Below are 24,316 nucleotides of genomic sequence, written 5' to 3' on the forward strand. Positions count from 1 at the left end.
GCATCATTACTGGCCTGTCGAGACTAGGCTTGTGGATCGTGTCTGGACTTTTTTGAAAAACTTTGCTATTTCTTCTCTCGACTACAAATAGAACCTGCTTGATCTATTGTCCCGTGGGTCATCGACGAGTTTTCTATCACAGGACCGTACCAGCGTCGGTCCATATTCACACGCGGTGTTTGATTGGTCCTACAAGTGCTTCCTTTGTCCAGGGTCTTATCAGAGTGTGATAGTAGCGTTACAATCTTGCGGGGTAAAATGGCGATCGTCGAGGACCCCAGCTAATGAGCCTTGATAGCTGAAATGCCTCAAATGGTTGCCCTGGAAACTAAGCCCAGGTTCCTGTTATGGCTTTTTCGACACGATCTAGAAGTCTCATAGTCAGTTATGGAACCATGGTGAGCTTTGAGGAATGTAGCACGAGTGGCAACGGTTGGTCCAACTTGGATCCCAAATCCTAGTTCCATAAAACAAAGCCCTATACATGTCCTTAGTTGATTTCTGGATTGTTTTCTTCTCCGAATGAAATGGATGTCTTTATGGCCCAACTTTCGGAAACTGTTGTAATAGTGGGACCGTGTAAATAGTGGAAGTTACATCTAGGACAATAGTACAACTACACCACACATGGCTGAGGCCAGAGAGCCCTTCTTGTTTCCAAGAGCGGCTCGGATGGTTCGGCTCTGGCCGATACTGAGGCACAACCGTATACCTCAACATAGATCCCGGTGCGCGGCGGTCGATCACTTTCTCCACAATAAAACCGCAGATCTTGTGCTTTTGCGCTAGCGCACCGTGGGGCCCCTGTGTGTCAATGGGTACTTGGCTTTCAGGCTCATGATGCTGATGCCGACACAGCTGCTTGGCAGGGGGGAGGTCACGCGTTCACCTTGTTTCAGGGCTTTTGATTGTCCCCCCCTAAACTTTTAAAGTCGAGACTCCCCGAAGGCCACTGCGATCAATCATTTCTTCGCTTTGCCCAGTGTCTTTCTAAACCTGCAATCATTCACCAGACGGAAGGATCCAGCATGGCAAAGGACCAAAAGCCCTCCCGGCGCGGTGCAGACCGCGGTATTGCCACAACGAAGCTCGGTACTGGCAGGTCATGTGCCTCTTCGCCATGTTCTGCTCGGTCGACTGTCTCTAGGTCCAAGGCGGTAGGCAAGCTGCACAAAGGGCTGGTAGGTCAATCTCTGTTTCCCATTTCCTCGCTCGAGCCTTGTTGTAACCTTGTGCTTTATCTCATCAGTACCTTAATGAGCCATCTTGCTGACGTTAGCTTTTAGGGACATTCTATAGCGAAACGCGCCCGAAAGAAAAATGATGAAGCAACCCATCAAAAGTGTTTAGCTATGATGGACGAGGTACAAGAGGAGTGCCAGTTAGCCCTTGAAGAGATAGACAAAGAGAGAGCCTATGACTCCCAGTCGATGCAGCGTCTGCATGCTGAAAAGGCCCAGGAGACATTGAAACTGCAGGAGGCTATCACAGCAAAAGGCAAAGCCTTAGCTGAGAACCAGAGGCTTGAAAGAGAGCTCTGTCAATTGCAGCAGGCGAAGGAGTCATCGCACGCCACAATGCAGGGCCTGGTCTCATGGCACGATATTCAGCCTGTCTTGCATCAAACACATGGCGAGCTGGTATCGGCGACTACTCGGTTCTGGAATACGATCGACGCCCTTCAGAACCGTAGGTTGGCATCTTACTTGCCTAGCTCCGGAGGGATCCATGGAAATTGGCCCGAGCAGGATGGGCCGCTTGGCACTCTAGGTCACAATGCCCTACCCGGGTTTTCCGCTTCGAGTGATTATCCGCTTGTAACTCAAGAGGCGCCAGTTCCAATCAACCAATATTAATCACTTGTGTGAAACATGGCAAATTCAGCGTTTCCGGCGGTCCTGGCTTTACTATGGAGGAACCGGCTAGTCGGTTTATATAGCCACTACGCAGGTAGATAGCTCATGAGATTATCTTCAGTAACGCCACAGCCATTCCATCACAACAGTAAAAATAAAAATAAAATGGTTGTTGTCCGATGTTCTGCCGTGGAAAGAATATTGACGTAAATCCTTTGACGATTAGACTCGCTCCGCCAAGCGCAGCTTGGAAGGCAGAAAGAATGTTCCATGGTCGCTGAATGTGGTTAGCGGCAGGGCCCATAGCCCGGGGAGATGATGCGCTGATCCGTCGGAAGCAACCGAATCTGACCGATCATGACCGTGGTCCCCACCCAGTATTTGATAGGCAATATGACTCGGCGACATTCATGAAGAAATTTGGCTGTTTCCTTGGCGCTTGGTTCACATATGCTTTTCTTGCCACTTGGCAGATAATAGGATTTCAAACGATAGCCTACGACGCTGGCACGAACTACGGTATTTTTCTGGTCCGCCCACAGTGGCCGAAACTCAATTGAGCGGGCTATCCGCGGGTCATAAGATTTGGAATACTCTACCAAGCGTACGACAGCCAATCTATATCTCAAATTGATCCACCACTGAATGTGGACGTGAGGGTCCAGTGGGCCAGGGAGAGGGTAGTCGATAAAATGATACCCAGGCGCTCGAGAAACCTTAATGGCATGAATCAGTTTACAACTGTCACTGGCGAGGCCAGAGAATTCGTCCCAAGGAATTCAGTTTGTTACACCGGAATTATAGTAAATATTTGTCTACTTTCCGCAGCCTTACGGTTAGTTACAGCTTCCAGTCTGCCCCAGTGAGATATGATTGGTCGCGAAGCACAATGCGATGGTGATACCTCAGCTAACAAGGCTGACAACAGGCTCTGGGATATATTCTACAACCACATCATATTTCGATCCAGATCACTGCTGCGACCGAAGGGTTCGCCTAGTTGCATTATCCTCTGTAATACTGTTCTTCCCCTCTTTGGCCATCATCTCCATAGCTGTCTCCACGACCGCCAACCGACTGCGGATGTCCTCCAAGTCACTGCGAATAGTTGCAATCCAGCTGTTAGAGTTATCCAATGCTTTTTGCATGAGCCTGGGAAAAGTCAGCCTTTGTTCGTTCTCTGATGTGTCGCATAACTAACTTCGTTCGGATATCTAGGCTGATTGTTGTAAGCAGACGCATCACAAAACATTATTATAGGGGGGCAAATTCGCACTCACTCTGCGGCACATTGTAAGGCGATCATATTGCAGTCCTCCGCGAGATTAGCCTGTCCGGGTTGTTCCAGTTCTTCTTCTGGTCGCGGGCCCATACTCCAGGTGTGTGGAGGACTTTCCTGGCCATCCTCCACTACGATGTCGTTGTGGTGGTTGCCAAAGGAGCCATTCTCCTGCAAAGAAGACTCTTCCTCAGTGGTATCACCTTCCGCTGACCCTGGCGGACTCCAGATATTCTCGGACCCGGAGGATGACAGGGACAGTGCACGTTGTAATCGGCTCCGAAAGCTTTGTCGTTGATCAGTGAACGGAATCTTTCGAATTCTTCCCATAGTTGGATCTGTGTCAAGGTAAGATAATGAGTTCTCCCAGCCAGATGTTACAGGAGAAGTCGCACAAGCTGATATGAAGAGTTAGTTCTCCAAACCGGAACTTGTGATCGGGGTGTGCTAGGCCACTATGTTACATCCGTACTTACAGCAAATTTCGCTTGGTTTGGAATACATTCAGCCAATCAGTCACGATTTTCATTAAACTTTAGGGGAATGAACTTTGTAGGAAGGCAAGTTTTGCCTCTAAAGTCTGTTTGAGGTTACATTATTCAGTACCCGGTGGGGCTTGGTCTGGGAACTCATTGCTGTGTTCTTTTGGCGTACAGTAATTGCATTCAAGAACAATTTCCAGGAGTACGAAATTGACAGTTAGGCGTTCTTATAGCTAGGGATTGTTTCAACACAGATGGCTTGGGGGAGCCTGAAATACGGAGTCAATAATTCACAATTCAGACTCACCGAACCGATTCCCCAGAATGGTCCATGGGTCATGTTATTGAGACTTTAGAAGAATTTTCGTGAACAAAGGGTACTATCTTAACTTTTTACTGGGACCTGGAGAGGATTTATGCTCACTTTTCCCTTCTATCAGGAGCTCAAGTCGTGCTATTGTCCGAAAAGGTCGTTCTGGTTACTGTCAGTTCATGTGATATGTCCCCTCGAAGCGAGGTGGCCTGGGAGGAATGGGAGGAAAAGAACCTTCTCCCCTGGCTGGACGCTCATCGGGCGCTGCCGTGGAAAGCCCGCTCCCACGCATATTCTGCACAATATCAGGTGGACCGAAGCGTTGAGTCTCTGCGAGGGAAAAGGTACCATATTCTGCGCAAGCAACGTCGCATTGGTGCCAGACCGCTTGAGCATCCAGGCCATCCAAGCCACCCAAGCCGAGCAGGAGCTCATCGCTCGGCCGGCCATAAGGCTTCATTAGCGAATCTCACAAGCAGAAGGCCTGCGCAAAGTAATATTGAAAAATGGTTTCAAACAATCCTAACCACTGAGACTAGCTAGATCGACAGCATTGAATCAACAAAGAGGAAAGGTTCGAGACCAGGTACGAACTAATGTTTACCACCCTTTGACCACAAGCTAATCACATATCACAGGCCGCGCGATGCCATTACTCCGCCCTTTACGGCGTGAAGAATCACGATCGTCGTCGCAGATTTGGAACTATGTACATCGTGTCTGTGCAGCCAGGAAGCTGAGATACCGATGAGCGGAACATCCATGCTACCAGCAGTTCGTTGGTATCTGCGCTACATCGCGATCTCGAAGCAGCAATAGCAACTATCTCGATGAATTAGTGCTGTTGGATGTTGCTACGAACGGGGAAAATGGCAAACATGGCAGCTGAGCAATCAAGCTACTGCATGATTGTTGTATGTACGAATACACATATTATCAAAATATAAACAAGCACCATTCCTTGGAATTACGACAATAGCGAGGGAGTACCAAGGTTATAGTTTGACAAAAGTTAGTTCCCCAGAGATCGTAGAACATGGCCGGGATCGTCGATCGATCGCCGAACCCGGAAAATAAAGTTCGATAAGCCATGGAAATGCTCCCTCGGTGAGAGGATGCGGGAGGATGCGGCTGTCACGAATGATCCTCATGGAAAGCTTATCTAAACAGCCTCTACTACACTTGCTTTGTAGATTGCTAGCCCAAAAAAAAAGAGATCCAGAGCAGGACCAACAAATTTTCATGCTGCTCATATATTGGGAAAGGACAATATTTTATTAGAAGATACTGCATTCAGCGTCATTCTCGAGATGGGCAGGGTGCTTGGAATACAGGTTAGGTGCCGCAGGTGGGCCGGCCCACAGAACCCACTCCCGGGAGCCAATCGGTTTTCCGGGTTTAGTTCAAAAACCGGAGATAATTTACGTAAGCTCATGTGATCCACTGGCATTATTTCTACAAGCCATCTGCTAGAGTTACCAGACTGGCGATAGAATTGGGCATATGGAGAGGAATTGTCTGGCTCGAAGAGAGTATAACCAGTATAATCATCAGGGGAAAGCTTGGTGCAGGAGAAGATACGTAGCTTCTAGAACGCTCTACAGACCAGATAGGCAAAGTTCTGCTTCCCACTTGACAGGGGTACTTACTTTCCAACGACTGCGACCAAGAGAACACAAAAGAACACAACCACGGGTCGGGTTGTAGCCTACCATTCTGTCGCCGAAGTCTGTGTGTTCTTCTAAATACTCACCTGCCCCAGTAGTACCTCCTAGGCAATAATCCCCCGTACCATCGGACACTGACGGCCGAAAGCTTTGGGCTTGTGGATCGTGTCTGGACCTCTGCAATTTGTTCCAGTTTCTCTGCGGGCGACAAATAGAACCTCCCTGAATCTACTGTCCCGTGGGTCGTCGCTGAGATCTGCATCGCAGAACCGTACCTGCGTCTGTCTACATTCACGCGTGGCGTTTGATTGGCCTGCCCGGTCCTATTTGTGTCCAGGTCCTCATCAGTGTGATAGTAGCGTTGCAATCTTGCGAGGAGGTGGCGATCACGAGAGCCAAGCTCGTGGGCCTTGGTTGCATCAGTTCACATGGTTGTCCTGGAAACTAGACCCAGTTTCTTGTGAGCTTTGCAAAGGGTCTGGACCTTTTTTGGCTATCAGGTCCTCCCAAAGACAATCTTTATCCTGAGTCTGAAAGTATGCCATTGTCTGTGCGCCCAGGCAGTAGCGATCCTAGTAAAGGCACCATAAGTTGGCTGCGAGTAGAAAGGAAAGAAATAACATTCAGCGGCGCGAGCCTAGAGATGGACAGGATTGATACCAGTGAGACCAAAGGGTCCTCCGGCCAACTGCAGGTACAGCACAGCGTTTCCGTCGGCCACAAAGTCTCCAACCCATTATTTCGGCATCTGTTGAAGGATATCAACCCTCATGAAAGAGACGGTGACCGTGGTTAAAACGGGGAGATATAGAATGCAAGCGCGTTGAGCGATTTCCTTGCAAATTCGGTGATGGGTACGAATCTTACTTTCGCGGCATTACTTTCTCCTCAACAGTCGATGAAAGTGGGCCACCAGACCCAACGCACAATTTTGAGAGGAATACCAGGTCGAGACTTGGCTCTGTAGGCCACAAAGTCTCCAAACACCCCTTCAACGCTTATTAACGAGACCGTGACTCTCGCTACCAACTGCGCAACTGGTTCCTTGGTAGAGACGTAGCCGAAAAAATATAAAAGGAGCCCGATTCCCAGCCCAAAAAAAATCAGGACTTCGGTCCTCACACTCCGTTGTGTCATGGTGTCCCTCTCTTGCCTGCGGGCTTGAGAGTCTCCGTGACCACGGCTGTCGCTGCCACGAGCCCAGTGATGTAAGACTTGCGCTCCCTCGCTGCCACGAGCCCCGCGAGTGTAAAAAGGTGCTTCGCAGGATAGGTCTGCGTGAACAACAATCCTCGCAGGAGACCGCTGCGTTAACAAGTTCTCTGCAGGAGACCGCTGCATTACCAAGTTCTCCGCAGCCTAGGCTCTGCGTCAACAACTGTGTCTCGCAGGGGGGTGCTGCGAAAACAAGACTACCCGCAGGATAGGTCTGCGTCATCAATATGCCTCGCAGGGGGGTGCTGCGTCAACAAGACTACCCCGCAGGATAGGTCTGCGTCATCAATATGCCTCGCAGGGGGGTGCTGCGAAAACAAGACTACCCCGCAGGATAGGTCTGCGTTATCAATATGCCTCGCAGGGGGGTGCTGCGAAAACAAGACTACCCCGCAGGATAGGTCTGCGTTATCAATATGCCTCGCAGGGGGTGCTGCGTCAACAAGACTACCCCGCAGGATAGGTCTGCGTGAACAACAATCCTCGCAGGGAGGTGCTGCGTCAACAAGACTACCTCGCAGGATAGGTCTGCGTCATCAATATGCCTCGCAGGGGGGTGCTGCGAAAACAAGACTACCCCGCAGGATAGGTCTGCGTCAACAACAATCCTCGCAGGGAGGTGCTGCGTCAACAAGACTACCTCGCAGGGGGGCGCTGCGTTACCAAGTGAACTCCGCAGGGGGACGCTGTGATGACAAGTGAGACCCGCAGGAGACCGCTGCGTTAACAAGTTCTCTGCAGGAGACCGCTGCATTAACAAGTTCTCTGCAGGAGACCGCTGCGTTACCAAGTTCTCCGCAGCCTAGGCCCTGCGTCAACAAAGCGCCTCGCAGGGGCATCTGCGACAACAAGCGCCTCTAGCCCGTTCAGGCACCTCTTCGTGGTGCTAGGGACCAGTATTCGAGTGTTCCAAGAGTATTCGGAGAAGCAAAGACCTGCGCAACATCTTCATCGTCTGTTCATTGTTCCGAAGGGTCATCATTGGATACATAGAAGGGGCCCTAGTTAGATCTTTGCCAATTCAATAGCCAAAATCATAAACTAACAACTGAAGCTTCTTCAGTACCAAATGACGTATTTCACATTCCTTTCCCTTGGTAGCTTGTGATGCAATAGCTTCCTCGCTACAATAGAAATTGGCATCTTTCATTCGGATTAGGCAAACAGAGATGGGTGTTGTCTAGGAATGCTTGTTGCGTTGAACCGTTAGCGTTGATGTGAGTATTGATGGTGAGTGTTGATGGTGAGTGTTGATGGTGAGTGTTGATGGTGAGTGTTGATGGTGAGTGTTGATGGTGAGTGTTGATGGTGAGTGTTGATGGTGAGTGTTGATGGTGAGTGTTGATGGTGAGTGTTGATGTGTGTTGATGTGACTGGTGAGCGTGTTGATGGTGAGTGTTGATGGTGAGTGTTGATGGTGAGTGTTGATGGTGAGTGTTGATGGTGAGTGTTGATGGTGAGTGTTGATGGTGAGTGTTGATGGTGAGTGTTGATGGTGAGTGTTGATGGTGAGTGTTGATGGTGAGTGTTGATGGTGAGTGTTGATGGTGAGTGTTGATGGTGAGTGTTGATGGTGAGTGTTGATGGTGAGTGTTGATGGTGAGTGTTGATGGTGAGTGTTGATGGTGAGTGTTGATGGTGAGTGTTGATGGTGAGTGTTGATGGTGAGTGTTGATGGTGAGTGTTGATGGTGAGTGTTGATGTGTGTTGATGTGACTGGTGAGCGTGTTGATGGTGAGTGTTGATGGTGAGTGTTGATGGTGAGTGTTGATGGTGAGTGTTGATGGTGAGTGTTGATGGTGAGTGTTGATGGTGAGTGTTGATGGTGAGTGTTGATGGTGAGTGTTGATGGTGAGTGTTGATGTGTGTTGATGTGACTGGTGAGCGTGTTGATGTGAGTGTTGATGTGAGTGTTGATGTGAGTGTTGATGTGTGTTGATGAGCGTGGTGGTGAGCGTGGTGGTGAATGGTCGGGCGGTGAAAAAGGTGGTCAACGTCTAGACCTTGCCATCGGTCCATGCCACCCTCAGATTATGTAAGTTTCCTGAGTAGGGGTTCAACTTTTGGAAATCTATCACTTGTCACCTACCCCCAATAACCACTAGTATAGCAGATAATTGATCATAATAAAGGTGAACCCTAGTATGTAGTATAAATAATATGTCGTGTTTATAATAAATTTACTGATGCGCTGGTAGGCATTATATTGTGAGTGGTTTTGTAGGTTCAGCATGTTTTGTAGTCATATATATTTACCCGCAATGCAGACGCATCACAATTTCTATGTATTTCGGACCACACTTTCAATTTCACTTACACTGGATAGTCCATTGCTTTTACTAGGTTTGGTTATAGCTGAACACATCCATTGTATAACTTTCTACTCAAATAACCTGAATACGTAGCATTATAGGACATATACGTGCGTAGCTAAACATTATAAAATTATAAGTGACTGAAGTGCTTATTAGTAAGCGACCCATGGGCCAATTAGATGACACGGGGCTACGGTCAACCGCCCGCCCGCCCATAGGCAGGGGGTAATAACTCAGTGTGAATCCATGGGCCTCATGGCCCGTGGCGAGGTTTATCAATGTCTCACGGACATAGTACGGAGATTTTCATGCCATCTCACCCACATGGATAAATGTATCAATCACTATAGATTCTATCTCGTAAGCGAAAATTTCTAGTCCCATTCTGATCACTCGGTGAAGTTGGCATACAGCCTCAATCCGATAGGGATAGTAGATCCACTGGTTCAACTATGACCAAGCAATACGCCCAAGACCCACGTGTAGAAGCATGTGATGAGGTGCCGAACGAATGGCTTGAGTAAAATTAGCCATGCGGTAGGCTTTGTGCCTTGCGAAGTCAAAGCCATCACTTGAGGCGGCGATTGAGTCACTCGACCTTACCCTATTTCAGCTGTTATATCCCGGAGAGCGCAAGAATCAAAGTAATTTTACCGCAGAGACAACCACGTTGCTGAGAGATTTGGACAAGCAAGCAATCAAGAATACCCGGTTGGCTCCTACTATGCCTCGGCAACGACGGATCATATTTCAACCAGTCCCGGATCGAAGTGACGGCAATTGCCTTTTGGGAAGTGGTGTCCAAGTTAATGCAATCAACCATGTTCTGCTGATAAGGGAACACGGTTGAAACCCGATTGAAACCCGATTGAGTTCTAGCAGTGCCGTCTGAAACGAATTTCCGTTGGGTGATATCCCGCCGGAGTGCTAGTTTGCTCGTAGTCGTAGTAGACAATCTGGCCATCTTCCAAAAGCAACCACCACATGAGCGTTTATTGACGGTGGAATATTTGCTCCAGGATCTAGGGGATAGCCCAATAGGTCCCATAAACATTCTGATTCGATATTGTTTCGGACGCCAAAGACTTTACAGTGGCTGCCTGGCCGTACAGTAACATGCCCACGTGTCCTCCGCAGCGCGGTGGGCTCGACGAATATATGATTTATTCTCAAAAAAACCGTCGAAATAGGGGGCGTAGGGAATCCGGATTTCCTGACAAGTGCGTGATATGTTAGGCGACGATATGAACGGATAAAGGATACGCGCGGTCGACTTGACTAACCTGCAGCTGAAGTGACACCCAGGGTAAATGGTCTTTGCAAATAGTGCTTCGGCTTGATAGGAAATGCGTGCATAAGAACCAACCGGGTACACCACAACACTTTTGACAGCCCTCATGATGCAGCTTCCTGTATGCCCGAGGTGATTCTTGGGTAGTGAGCTCTCATTGGCTTGCATGTGCCCCGATCTTATCCCCTCGGTTTGTACCTGAGATGACCAATGTCAAATTGTAGGCTAAAAATGAGAAGACTTTGCGTCTCCTTCCCCTTGCAGGTGGACTTGTGCTAACAGCCTGATTGTTTGCGGAGGTACACTCATCTGCCAGGAAGCAAGACAAAATATCAGCATTCCTGTGTCTTTTGGATTTCTAGGCCTGGGAAGCCACCAAATCTCATCCGAAGACAACGCGGATCACGCATTCGATACTAGCAGCCTACGCCACTTGAAGATATTTGAAAGGTTGCATGCTTAGCCATAGGTATGATTCGGGTAGTGGTATAGGCTGATCGGAGTTCAAGAGTTGTATCATGTAGACAAATCGAACAATGACCCGATATGCAGAATCAATAGGGAGAAAGAGGCCGAGGTGCGCGATACGAACCTTCTGTGACTCATCGTCGATAGTATTCATGTGGAAGGGACAGAAAGCATGCAATCGTATTTGTATAGGGGAGCTCGAGCAGACAAGATATTTGTTCGCGTGGCATTCGACTCGAGTGGCAGAAATGAGGGTGTTCTCCTGTTGTACGATCCGAGTCAGCAAGGATTGACCTAGTTGGACGAGTTGCCGTAGCGTACCTGTTCATGGAAATCCCAAAGTGCGCTTGAGACGGGACAATCAGTTTGCGCAATGATTATATCGGCTTCACAACTAGATCACTTACAACTCTCTGCAATGCAGTCACCAGCCATGCCACGTCGCGTTCAAGCTCATCGCGATCTGCACTCGCTTCAAAAAAGCTGCGCTGGGGTGCACAAGGCAATTTGTTGAGACAGTAAACGCGCGTGACGAACCCGCTTGCGATAAACATTGCACTTCCATGGTGGATGAATGTGTCGCGATGCCAGAGGTTCAGGGCTCCACAATAGTGCGAAGGCGGTGGGGGCGAGGGCGGAAGACGCGATGGGGCACGCTCGTCGGCCGCCACCTTGGTCTTATCCTCGATCTGGCGGAATAGGCCACTCGCCACAGTATATTTCACCGTCGATGAGGGGTGCCCCTACAACAGTGTGAAGATGTCAGTGGTGTTCGTGGTTAGAGGAATAAGGCTTGGCGCGGATAATCAGACACAGCGCAGCTGTAGGCGTTAGATCTCACTCACCTTAGCATGGAAATGGGAGTCTCAAGGTTCTATGCAACAAGTGGATGGCTGCACCCTATTGTTAACCAGCTATCTTGGTTTGCAATATTCCGCCTAGGACATGCTGCATTGCTCGACGACGGGGCCATTTACGGGGCCAGGCACAGTGTGTAAGCCGTGGCTTTGCGTGGAGCACTGGCGGTAGTGCGGGATTACCAGGGCCACGGGTGAGCTCTCAAAGGTTCACTGTCAATTATTTGCCAGTAGATCAGCATGACACTCCATGACTCACATGTTCTGATGGTCAAGACGAGGGATGATGAAATGGCAAGGAGCTGTGGCCCTTGCACTGGCGTATTGTGGTCGAGTGTCCATGGATCTGGTTGTCCCGCGTCTTTCAAGTCAGTACAGTTTCAAACAGGACTTGTGGGTTTTCGCATACCTAAAGTATGAGCAGTTGTGCTTCAAATTTGAAGTCCATCCAGAGGCGCGACAGTAGATCGATCAACTCCGTCGGCTGCTATAGCAGAGACGTCTTCGCGTAGACACTTTGACCAGCTAACCCAAATCTAACTATTTGGTTGACTGGCGTGAATGGGACAGTGAATCTGCTTGGAATCACATCTCTTACAGGCACTGCCTGTTTTGGTGGTACACGATGTATCCTATAAATGTCAGTACGGTATAAATTCCAGTACTCGGTCAGAGGGAAGAACTTACCGAGTGCGTCAGACACAAGCCTGCTCGACTTTGCAGAATCAAGTGAATAAATCGTAGAGCAAATCGCCGGGGTAGAGGACATATTTATACACTTCTCGGTTTCTGACACAGAAGTTTGGGAGAAAGCGTTGAAGGACACCTATGCTTATTGAGGGCTGTTGAAACCCACGTCTTCTTTTACCGCAATTCTTTGCAGGGAAATTCTTGATACCTCTCGAGAGGCGAGTAAGAGTGGTGCTGAGAGCAAGGGATGCTGAGTCGGTCAAGCAACGTTGGCTGACTGTTGAATCTTTCACGGCCCTCTTAATTGAGACTTGTGGGAGAAATATGATGGACAATGACATGCTCATATCTCTTGCTTTTGATCAGCGCATCTATGAGTGACTCAAAGTTGGATCACCGAAAAGCTCCTACAATTTCATCCCTAGGAATCATGGACCTTGTTTCTGGCCTCGCTTTAGTGTTGTGTTGGTCTGGGTCTGTGGTGAGCTGTGGGTCTGTCCGCCTAGACTGCAGAAAGCGAGGTCACGCTAGGATGACCGTCAACCCGTTGAAGCTTGGCTAAACGTTGTCAACACTCAATTTTTGAAGTTGTGACCAACCTTCGAAGATACATTTCTCTTTTCTTTTCTTTTCTTTTCTTTTTCGTTTCTTTCCGAACTTTCTTTTTCTGGTGACTCTAAGGTCTATAATGCTGTTGCCGAGTTTCTGAGGCTTTCAACGAAAGTGGAAGAAGAGGTGCCTAGTTGAGATATCTCTCACATCAATGGGCGTCCATATCTGGCCCTCAACATCGTCAGGCTTGATCAGTTTTCCCGGCCAACCCGTTGACATTCCTCCCCTCAAATTTACTACCAAGCGCCCGCTGAAAATAAAAGCAAATTCTATTCAGAAGCTGACTGCGTTGATTGACTATGTGGTGACCGTAAAACCCAGTCCATAGCCACCTGCATCTGCATAGTCTATAAGATTACACCAAGGCCTGATGGAACTAGTGTTGCCCAGACCTTGACCTTTTCCTGCGGTCAAAATGGATGCCTCGAACAGCTCGGCAAACTAGGAAAAAGGAGAACAGCGGCCCTGTGAATTACCAAACCTTAGTAATAAAGACAATAATGTGGAACCTTCTGATCATGTCCCTCCATTGGTAAGTGAAACCATTCGGCTTCAAATGCTTTGGCTGACCATCGTAGACCTCCCCTTCGCAACACGAAGAAGTAACAAGACATACCTTGGCGACCGAGCCGTTTCAACCCACCTTGGCGGTGCTAGCAGACCTCGAACGCGACGATCCTAAGTTTGCATTTCTAGCAACCCGGCTTGTTGGACTCTACCGATGCCTATGGAAGTCGTGTGTGTCCAAGCATATCGATGGCCAGGAACTGCAGCAGAGCAATCAGATTCTGAGGGAGGCTGGCACACACCTGAGAAAAGAGAGGGACGGACTTCAGCTTTGCCACGACAAGCAGCTAGCTCGACTGCGCTTTTTTGGGCAGGCACTGGAATCATCTCGGGAACGGCTGATTAGCCTACTCGATGACTGGAACTACCCCTACAGTGCCAATTTGGCAGGGCTGACGGACATCGCAAGAGAAGAGTAAGGAATTGCCTATTTCGGGTTGCCCTGTCCTATATTGGCAACATAGAAATACTACAAGGAATACTACAAGCGGCGACGCACTTCAAGGGAAATTAACCGCATGCAAAGCAGGTTATATACTCCCGAGACTTTTAACAAGAAGGGCACCAAATAGTCATTATTCATTATTGTGGTCTTTACTGAAATGAGTATACGAACAATCCCGCTTGACTCAGATTAATCTCACTCGTAATTACTCGATATATTATGTACAAAAAACCGTGGGTCCAGGGATAGCGTCGGGGGAAGCCTAGTCAACAGAGAATGTGTCGAGAGTCTCGAATATGGTAGAGATTCCGTACGAGGCCAAAGGGACAGTCGGAAGCCAGTGCCGGTTGCACGGACAGCATGCCAGGTGACTGTGTCTAGTAGCTGTCTGCGTATCCGATAGAGATTCCCCATGGCCGTTTCAACCCGTGGCAGGAAGAACAGGTCCTCTCCTATAGTCTCACCAGATATCCGGTCAAACCGCACAAACCAAAATTCTATCCAGTGCACCTCTTTAGGGAAAAGGAGCGCTGACATGTGGAGGAAAATGTCGTTAGCCCGAGTAGAGTTGGTCAGAGGATCTGGACCTGTCCACTTGAACCCGGACAGACTGTCGAGTTTGGGATAGAAAAGGCATCCGATAGAGGAAGACCCTTAAGTTTCGTATTCTGCAGGATCGTCTTTGCCGAAAAGGTCCTGCCACAGATCCTTGGGATCAGTAGCGAGACAGGGCGGCGGTGTGGTATGCCAGAAGATTCATGCCAGATAGCATGAAGGTCGAGATCCAAATCGTGGTCTATTAACATTAGCGCAAACTCCCATCAAAGAAACGGGTACAGACCATTGTCGTTCAATCCGTCCATTTCTGCTATATGACTGGCCATCGAAAGCTGTAGGGAAAATAGAGAAGTGTATAAAGCAGCGATTTAATGTGGGTTGAGAGGGATGGAAAGCTGGAGACTGAGCAGTTTCTATTCCTCTCTTATTACACAGAATGAGGACAAACTAGGGGAATTTATAACCACATGCTAAGTTATCGAATGCGTTGAATGTATCAACAGCGTGCACCGTTGGCACCCGTCACCAACACAACGAAAGTTCACCGGCAGTATAAGCCTTATCTCTCCTTAGGGAAAACAGAAATAGATAGCGGAAAATCAAATGTCATTCTTCCTGCCCATAGACGCTCTACCACATGGACACTTTACCAAGGCTCAGGCTCATCGACAGAGTAGGCTTGAAGATCGCTCGCTTCCAAGGCTTAAAGAACACCATTACAAAGAGCCTGAACCGCTAGTTTGTGGTCCCACAATATTGATGCTAGCACATTGCAGAGCTGCAGTAGGATATCGCTATCGCTTGCTAGCAAGTCATTTGACGCTTGAAGCTGTCGCTGCTCCTCGAGTCGTATTTTCTGGGCCGATCTGGCGACGTAGCATTCCCATAGGGAAAAGTACAAGTCGAGCAATTTGAGGACTGGTGTAGCGAGGGAGTCATTGAGGTTTACTACTTCCATGAACTCCGCCGTAAGGGTACCGCATGTTCTTACTAGAATCTATTCAGTAATAGTGGGTTTTTCGTTTCCTGCCGATGGGGGTATGACCGACCTTGGGCTCGATGGTTGTGCCGTTTGAGGGTTGCGGTGGATGGTTCCCAAGTTGGGTCCGTCTTCTGGAGCATGGGATATTCGGCATTGTCTCTTGGCTTGCCGGTCATTTGGGAATAAGAAGTGGGATGGTCCATTCTGAGATGGATTGGATCAGAAATTGTGCTCCAGGGCCATTTGTAGCTGACAAGTCACGCCGAGGCTGTTGGTATCTCTACCAATGCTTCCTCACCTAGGACCGACCGCACTTTCGAAAAGCCAGTGAACAGTTAGCTCAACTATTGATGCTCGATCTCGCCAGCTGCTCACTTCGAATTACTCACCGATATACGAAAAGGGGAGGAAGAGTAAACGTTGACACATCGTTGCCGAACCTACGGAAGGGAACGTAGTTTGCAAGTGTACTTCTGGCGCATTTACTGTTAGCCATCAAGTAGACCTCGTTGAAACTTAACCGTGACGTTAATTTGACTGCAAAACAGTTGGAATGAAGAAACGCAGATTTAGTGCGTTTGAGCATGATATAGATACCAGCTGACGTTGGTAACCGCCAATCTCGCCTTATGCTACGGACCTACCAAACCTAGGCCACCAATCCGTCTTCTTAGTGACTGCACCAAAAGCGTTTGATCAGCTTGATATTTATCTAGATGATTCAGAAGTGGAGGATGGAGACGGGCCCCACGAAGACAATTCTGGAACAGATGATGCTGATGAATACGATGAAGGCAAAGGCAGAACGGGAGCAATACAACGAGCTGCCAACACCATGTGCCGTATACACCCACATCGACCTTAGAGTGGTCCTTGCGGATAACATATGTAACCTTGCTTAGGTCTAAGGCTTCGTTAATATAAAAAATATATAGGTGGAGCCATCACCAGAACAGTCATCTCCATCAAGGACAGCAAAAGGTTCTGAATGTCCCGTGCAGCCATAGTTACCATCAGACCATATCACGCATTGGCGATCGTAATCGATAACCGTGAGTGTGCCACGAAAGGCAACGCATATGTAAATGCTAGCGAGAAGCAGGAAGCCAGAGAAGGCCATGTTTCTGATATTTATAAGGATTGAAGGATTCTAGAAAGATTGGTATCCCTAGCCCTAAGCTATTATGAAAAGTAATGATTTTGTATGGCACGGTTGCGAATTTAAATGCCGACAAGTTCCCTGATGCATTGTGATAAAAACCGTGGCAGTACGCACGCAACCCTTGCAACACACGTTGTGACACAGTTTGCGACACGCTTTTTGTATCGAGGTGCCACTAATTCCTGGACTTAGTTTTGGCTCTTTGGCCAGCTCACTGTACAGCCCGTCCTCGTACGGTATGCTAACCAATGATTGGTGTCAGAAGGCTGACGAAATTACATTGGTCGATGATTGGCTTTCAGTGTAATGACTAAGCGTAGTATCCTCGATCGTAACAGTGGGACCAAAAGTGGGTTACTTCCACGGAGTCCCTCTTCCATATGGAGCCTTCTTCGGCAGGACCAAGGGCCTTTCATTCTTGAACTGAGCTAGCTGAAAATAATATGTTGTCTACATTCTTTCAGGTTATCACTTTCGTACTATGCATAGCTCTATCAAGAACTCTCATTGTCATTGTCTCCTTAAAGAGGGCGTGCGAAGACACGGATGAAAAGGAGCAGTGCGACACTAAATCTTGTGTCGCGTTCATTGCCCCACCCCCCCAGGTTCTCCAGTGGGTCCTACTCTTCAGTGTGTCCCTATTGGCCAGACGGAACTCCAAGCTATTGCCTACTGACTAATACAGGTTGCAGGTTGATAAACGTGTTCATTTAAGGAGTGAAAGTATGGGAACAACTAAGTGGGGACTTTAATCGACAGGAACTGAGAAGAAATGCATCCTTGGATTCATGAAACTTTCGCTTTAAGCCTCTGGAATCCCGAAGAGCGAATTTTCCCCATATCTCATTGTCAACGTGCTCGTGGTGAATGGAAGGAGAACGGCAGTTTTGAGATCGTTGGGACCTGGAAATAACAGTAATATCCGGAGGCCTATTCAAAACAGAATAATATGATAACACTTCACTAGGTCTGGATAAGGGAATCATTGGCGACTATGTTATAGTTCATCCCCCGTCTCCGGCTCTTGGATTGACCCATTATCCCCTCTCCTCTTTTGTTGTCGTCTTTGCCTACCGGGGTTTCCATATCACTAGCGTGAATGCGAAAGAGGCTTTCTTGAGTTGTGCTGCTTTACGAATATTAGGTTATTTCTGCCGAGTAACCTCATTTGTTAAAACCAGCTTATGAATTTGTATGTACTTGTTTGGCGCAAAACGCCGAATTGCTAGCTTTTCAGATTGGATGATACAGCGTAGATGGACGGGGAGATGAATGGATGGATGATTTCATTTACCTTGACCCTTCAGGAACGATATTCATTCCTACCATCATGTGGCGAGAATGCAAGCCGAGGTAGACTAGGTTATATCGATCCCTGACGAGTGAAATAAGCGTAGGTTGCAAATGATGCAAGAGTAGTATTCTGACATTCATCACACCAAACCTCCTTGCATTTTATGGGTATAATATGTACTTGTCAAATTCTTTCGGGGACCAGATATCTGTTTCCTTTGAAAATTAACGCAGTATGGGCAAGATTGACTATAACTCTGACCTTTTCTACCGTGAGCAGGGACTAGGTATCGTACGACTTCTCCCAACACGAAGGGCGATTGAGTATCAAGGTTCCCAGCGAATCTCCGCATCTTGTTTGGCAAAAAGGTTGGCATCATCACGTGCAAGATAGTGACTATGTGGTCCTATTTGCATACGAGTCGCGCTACAATGAGGAGAATGAGGAGTATTTCAAGATAATGCAAACATATGCTACGGACGAGGCCAAGCCGCTGAAGGCCCCACATGACATATCCTGCCAGGGGATTGGGGAACCTTTTGCTGATTGCAACCACAAAGTACGCTGTGAAAACCTGGCCAGGTGTCATGACCCTGTGCCTACATATATGCCATCTTTGTCGCTGCCAATAGTGGAAGGTCCGGTGTCGGTCGATATGCTTCTGTGCGAAACAGGGCCAAAAGCTGTACAAGATCATATGGTTGCCACTATCCAAGCAGGTAAGGCAGGCATAACTGATCATGGCAGCGGGAACCAGTTACGTGTACAATACATGTACAAGTTCGCTTCGGTTAATAATATATCCACAGGATTGAACCATTCTTCTGCAGAACCTCATCCAGAGGTTCCGCAAAATGATCTGACTCCATCAACATCAGTCCTCTCGCACGCATATGTGAAGGGATACTCCGTACTTCTTTCATCCGTATGTGGGACAAATAGGCGCATTGATATATCGGAAATCTTCAGGATTCGAAGTCTCTTACATGTTGATGCGGAGGTTTTGACTATTAGAGAGCCATTAAACGACCCACCCGGTTCATGAAAAGATTGAGTGTACGGAAAGGGGACATCACATATGAAATGCTTGGTTACCCTCGGGATGACATTGGTAGCTTACGCAATGACGTACTCGATACTGCATCAAGATTGATTGTGTGTATAGCATATAATGTGCTCACGTTTTAGGTGATTGCCACACGGTCGAGACTGAGCCAAATCGCGTACCCCGGTATATGGTTTCTAAACATGCGAAAACGGAAATTATGCGACAGGGATAAATCTATGTTAACCCACAATACATTCTCGATATCTGGTCGAGCGGCGGCACTATTGAGTCGCGTATCGGATTCGAAGTGGGGTAGCTTATGTGGTCCAACGAATCAGGCTCGTATCTCCACTGATCGCCCAACGTTTGTCGTATTTGCGTCATCATTTCCCCTCGCTTTCTGGTGGTACGCTTGTTATCCCCAGGAAGTAGTGCGCTGCCTCCACAGTCTTCTTCTGTAGGTCGCCGTCGACCTGGGACGCCTGGTTGGCTTGCCAAAGGTACATTTGGACTCCGGCAACGGCTTCTTGGCCTCGTCTGATTCAACAAGTCACGAAAGTGTGTTGTGAATGAGCCGCACATCGGAATAAATCTTGAGGTGTCTATGCAAAGAATCAAGTTGATTTCCAAACAACTTGGACATGGTGTTGTGTATATAAACTCTTATTTCCCTCTGAATAATTCAATTAATTTATACCTCTGAACTACAAGGATCTTCTTCACGACGGCTGCGAGAATGCTATCGAGTACACATGACGGAGTCGATCATGTGAGGATATAGTAATTATCTGCATCATGTCGATTCCATTTTCTCGGCTTTAAATAGAGCAAGATGTCCACTGACTGCAAGCCTAGCTGTCGTAGACTCTTCTCCATTCACCACATTATTTAGGCAGGATGGAAGACCGAATAGGAAGGATAGGTCCGCTCCACAGGGAAAATGAGGTTGTTTCATTGGAGGGACTGATTCGCCGCTTCACTTGATGGTACCCACACTGACGCTGCTCATGCCTTGTCGCATTAGATAATCGAGAATCTGACAACCTCTGGACAGTGGAAATCGCACCGCCTGCGCGTTCATCGTCGGCTCGAATCTATATAGATATTTTTTACAGCTAGTCGGTTCTTACGACCATGCATATGACCACATAGTATGCTGCCAATGAAGCCCCAATTCTTTTGTGATAAAAGGCTAAAGTGCTGTCTTGCACAGGGCGAAATGAGCCTCGAGTTTCACCCGACCGCGTCTGCACAGCAGTTAGCTGACATCGTTCCACATGGTCTAGCAACTCTCAATCATAAATGCGAGCTAGTCTCCACGAGCTGGTCTCCGCGAACTGCAGTTTCCGGACACTGTTTCCGTATTCAGATGCGAAGTTTCCAAATAGCTGGTTACAGTCAATCCACCCAGACGACTTCAACCGGGTGAATGCATATTTCAAGGAGAATTGGCCATCCAAGGCAGCGCTGCACATCGAATACCGGGCTCGGGATCATGGCACATGGTGTGTGCTAACTTTGAATTCTGTTCATGCAAATATGCATGTTTTTGGCCTCGACGCCCTTGGCGGATTTATTGTAACGGTCGCGGACATTGCACCAGAGAAGAGGGCCGAATTTCCCCAGAGAGAGCTTGCGGGAGACGCGCAAGAACTAAAGAACTCCAAGAGCGATTCATCGACATGATTAGCCACGAGATACGAAACCCTCTTTCAGCGATACTACACTGCACCGAGGATATTATCGCAGCAGTACGCGAAAAAGAAGTGTGCAAGCCACTCTCACACGTCACCGAGTCAGCTGAGACCATCTATCTGTGTATTTCACACCCAAAAAAAATCTAGAGGACGCCTCACTTTCTCGAAAATCGACGCATCAATGCTTCTTCTATCACCACGGAGAGTACAACCGAAAATAAATTTTACGGACCCAATCTCTTGTATACCTGACGAATTACCACCTGATATTTGGGTTGTGAGAGAATTACACGCGTCGAACTAAATATAAAATGAGCTCAATATACCTGTTATGCCAAGGCTCGGATTTAGCAAACTAAGCTTCATAGGTGAGCTTGGTAGAGTAACCCCTTCTTTCCGCTATCTACAATTTTGAAGCTATCTGGGTTGGGATGCTAAAACCCCAGACGTGTTGCACCTTTGCTTCCTTCAAACTTCTTTACATGTGAAAGATCCCAAAAAATTCGTTGTCACATTAAAGGTCTTCTTGGCATGGCTCATGAGTGCGAAACGATCTGCGCTTAGTGTAATGAGGACCCGGCCGGCCTTGGGACAGAAATCGCGTATACAAGATGGCAAAGTCGGATATCGGTTCGGACGCCAATAGATAACACGGTCTAAATCTACTGAGCAATCGTGTAAATGATAGATATTCGTCGCTTTTGCTTGTCCAATCGCTGCTTGCCAGGCACACTAGCCAATGCAGGTCTCGGTCGGAGGCTAACCTTTCAAGAAATAAATGGCAGTCTATATAGGGGATCTAGACATTCCCTGTTTTCACCACGAAAGACACAACCAATATTACAGAATTGGATGCCAGATTTCAAGGGCAACTGTACAGAATAAAATAATGATTTAATTTGCGAAGGAATATAGGGGTCACTTTTGGCAGCATGAAAAACGTCTTAAGATGTCCTGTTGGGATTACCTGATGGATCAGGGCGCCAGGGTATATCATCTGCATCTTGGTCCTCCTTCGAAGCGTAAGATGATTGAGGCTCTGCGTGCTGTCCAGCATCCCCGCTCAGGATGTTGGAGCGGTCAATAGCTTCCTTGTAATCCTGAGCTTAACACTCGCTGTCAGCCAGATGTGCAAGCAGAAGGAAGATAATACTTACTGATTTGCTCATCGGTATCATTCAAGCTAGGCTTGATGGGGCTTTGAATTTCTTCGTTATACTGGCGATTTTGGGTATCATGTTGTTTGGCGAGTCCCGTATTATTTCTGTCAGACATCTTCCTTAAAAATTCGGTTATGGAAGTGAATGTGAAATTCAATTGAGAAAGAGCGCAGAACGAAGAGCTTCATGTCGAATGCTCGTTTTTGCTCTACTTAAAACCCACCTTTCTACTGACGTCATCATGACCAGTTGGTGAGTTAGTGGCACAGCGAAACCATCTTGGACAAAGCTCGCCTCGCAGTGTGGGGGTTCCTTAGACCAAGAAGTCACTATGCGTTAGGTAGGGACTTTATCCGCATGGAGCCTATCAGAAACAAGCTCCCGAAGGTTTAAATTTAAAGGCGAATCGTCATGGCGTCCAAAGGGTCCTTTTGTCGAGGCCCCAGTTACAGTACTCTATGAGTTGAGTTGCATCTTTCCTGTTGCCGGCACTTATTGCCCGCATATCAATTTGTATCCATACTGTTTTGACTGCCCATTACAGATCGCTTTAAGTTATATGACATGGCTTCCAGGGAATCTCGTTATCATCGGATGAATAATAATCCGAAAGTTATTCTGGCCAATCTCAAATTGAAAACCATTTCTTCTTTGCTATGCGGGCAATAAGTCGTCCTTCCCTTTGAACGGCAACAATGCAGCAGCGTATACAGCATACTCACTCCTCACCTTCACGTTTGGCAGAAAAACTGAATTTTTGCCAGAGAGGGTAGGCTCTAACAATGGACGATTACTGGACACTCGTCGTGGCTTGCTTCTTCTAGCCACTGCCAACTCCCAGATATCGTGTCACCAGTTCGTTTTGCACCATATTTCCCGGATAATTTTTCCCAACGCTACCGGCAGGGTAGACGTTCAACTCAGTCCTTTCCAGGAAAGCATGAGTTATGCTGCTATATTATATACTCACTTCACGCACGCTGATCATCGCATTGCCGTCCAGTTCCGAAGCGACAAGCAAGACCTTCTTGGAGTCGCCCAAACTAGCCGCATTCATGGACCTATTTGTACCCTTGGTAACATACCAGGGCATGTATGAAGGGCTGTTTGTGTATACACCGCCTTTTGCAGTAGGGACACCGTATATCAGTGTCTTGACATCTCGGACTATAAACTGCCGCTCTAGAAGAGATGGTGACCGTCCTGACCTTGCAGACCTCGTTACTCGGGGTGCAAGAGCGAACACTACTATATCCGACCTCACCTCTACGGAATTTATGGGGCTCTGTGTAGCGTGGCAAGCGCGCCAATAATACCTCGTAGGCCGTCAAGGGGCCTCGTTCTTCCGGCGAGGGAACGTGTATATGTAGCTCCGCCATGGATAATAAATGCAGATTGGAGGTAGGTCATATCAATTAAACGTAGGATTTGAATGTTTTGCCTCCCGTATCACACTCAATCGTGCTGAAAAACCATTTACATATATTGGTTCGAAAAAAACAAATGCAAGGCCACGTCATGATTAGCCTAATAGATGAAGCTCAGCGCTGGTGATCAACCCCCCGCAGGCTCTTCGCAACCGTCTTTGTTTCCGCGAAGGAATGGTTTGGCAGTGCAATACACATTCAATCTTACCACGAGAATCGGCAAGCGATCAACGCGAACATGTCGCCGGGCTTACAATCTTCAGGTGGCAGGTTTGACCGGATTACGCCCCGCATGAGCACTATATCGTGCAAATTTTGCCGAGAGAGCAATGCACAATGCGATAGGCTTATCCCTAACTGTTTTTATTGCCTACATGGGCAGCTGCTTTGTTTCTATATTGAGCCTAAACAAACATAGCACCAACTATTGTGGTCGATGAAATTATATGATTGTTGGCTCACTGGCGAAACAAAAAGGCATAGAAGGATATCTCTTAAAACCTAAAGAGGGAGATCTGATACACAAATCCCACCTTTCCACCCAGTAAAGAAGTGGATTTGCGCCACCACTCCGGATATTCTCAAATGGCCCACCTGTTGCCAGCAAAAGTTTTTATAAGGGATCTATGCGTATTGTATCGTTGAACTCCCAACAGACTAGTACTTTGTTACTTAGGACAGGATCTTTCGAACTGGCTACATTGTGCTCTGTTAAGGTAAATGAACAGAGCTTTGGAATCACACTATCCGCCCCCAGACATCAAAATCATATTAGTAAACTAATACCCTTCCATAGTAAGAGAAGTGGGTACTGGAAATCATTGCGTTTGACTATTAATCGTGGTATATCCATTTGGAGAGCGAACTTTGAATTGGTCACTTTATCGGCATGGACAGACCAGTGCTAATTCGACTACCAGAAACATTTATT

The 24,316-nt window shown here is 47.7% G+C and overlaps 6 protein-coding genes across 6 annotated transcripts; 3 read left to right on the forward strand and 3 right to left on the reverse strand.

Moving 5' to 3' along the window:
- Window positions 1-1,028: 1,028 nt before the first annotated feature.
- On the forward strand, window positions 1,029-1,856 carry N7489_004833 (uncharacterized protein; the record flags this gene model as incomplete). Its single annotated transcript, XM_056710585.1, has 2 exons — window positions 1,029-1,181; window positions 1,287-1,856. The coding sequence occupies 2 exons, from the start codon at window positions 1,029-1,031 to the stop codon at window positions 1,854-1,856; spliced, it is 723 nt and encodes a 240-aa protein (XP_056569006.1).
- A 6,162-nt stretch (window positions 1,857-8,018) lies between these two features.
- On the reverse strand, window positions 8,019-13,264 carry N7489_004834 (uncharacterized protein; the record flags this gene model as incomplete). Its single annotated transcript, XM_056710586.1, has 3 exons — window positions 8,019-8,837; window positions 11,294-11,629; window positions 13,193-13,264. 3 exons carry the CDS (start codon window positions 13,262-13,264, stop codon window positions 8,019-8,021), a joined length of 1,227 nt encoding a protein of 408 aa, XP_056569007.1.
- Window positions 13,265-16,415: 3,151 nt separating this feature from the next.
- Window positions 16,416-16,717, reverse strand: N7489_004835 (uncharacterized protein; the record flags this gene model as incomplete). The annotated part of the gene is made up of 2 exons (XM_056710587.1): window positions 16,416-16,507; window positions 16,546-16,717. Coding segments are annotated over 2 exons (264 nt in total), but the record flags the coding sequence as incomplete, so codon positions are not given.
- A 2,108-nt stretch (window positions 16,718-18,825) lies between these two features.
- N7489_004836 (uncharacterized protein) lies at window positions 18,826-19,241 on the forward strand (the record flags this gene model as incomplete). Its single annotated transcript, XM_056710588.1, has 2 exons — window positions 18,826-18,978; window positions 19,068-19,241. 2 exons carry the CDS (start codon window positions 18,826-18,828, stop codon window positions 19,239-19,241), a joined length of 327 nt encoding a protein of 108 aa, XP_056569009.1.
- A 1,162-nt stretch (window positions 19,242-20,403) lies between these two features.
- N7489_004837 (PAS domain-containing protein) lies at window positions 20,404-20,787 on the forward strand (the record flags this gene model as incomplete). The annotated part of the gene is made up of 1 exon (XM_056710589.1): window positions 20,404-20,787. One exon carries the CDS (start codon window positions 20,404-20,406, stop codon window positions 20,785-20,787), a length of 384 nt encoding a protein of 127 aa, XP_056569010.1.
- A 955-nt stretch (window positions 20,788-21,742) lies between these two features.
- Window positions 21,743-22,073, reverse strand: N7489_004838 (uncharacterized protein; the record flags this gene model as incomplete). The annotated part of the gene is made up of 2 exons (XM_056710590.1): window positions 21,743-21,903; window positions 21,956-22,073. 2 exons carry the CDS (start codon window positions 22,071-22,073, stop codon window positions 21,743-21,745), a joined length of 279 nt encoding a protein of 92 aa, XP_056569011.1.
- Window positions 22,074-24,316: the final 2,243 nt, after the last annotated feature.

Source organism: Penicillium chrysogenum, assembly GCF_028827035.1.
Source record: "Penicillium chrysogenum strain IBT 35668 chromosome Unknown utg000002l_segment0_segment0, whole genome shotgun sequence".
Classification (NCBI taxonomy): domain Eukaryota; kingdom Fungi; phylum Ascomycota; class Eurotiomycetes; order Eurotiales; family Aspergillaceae; genus Penicillium; species Penicillium chrysogenum.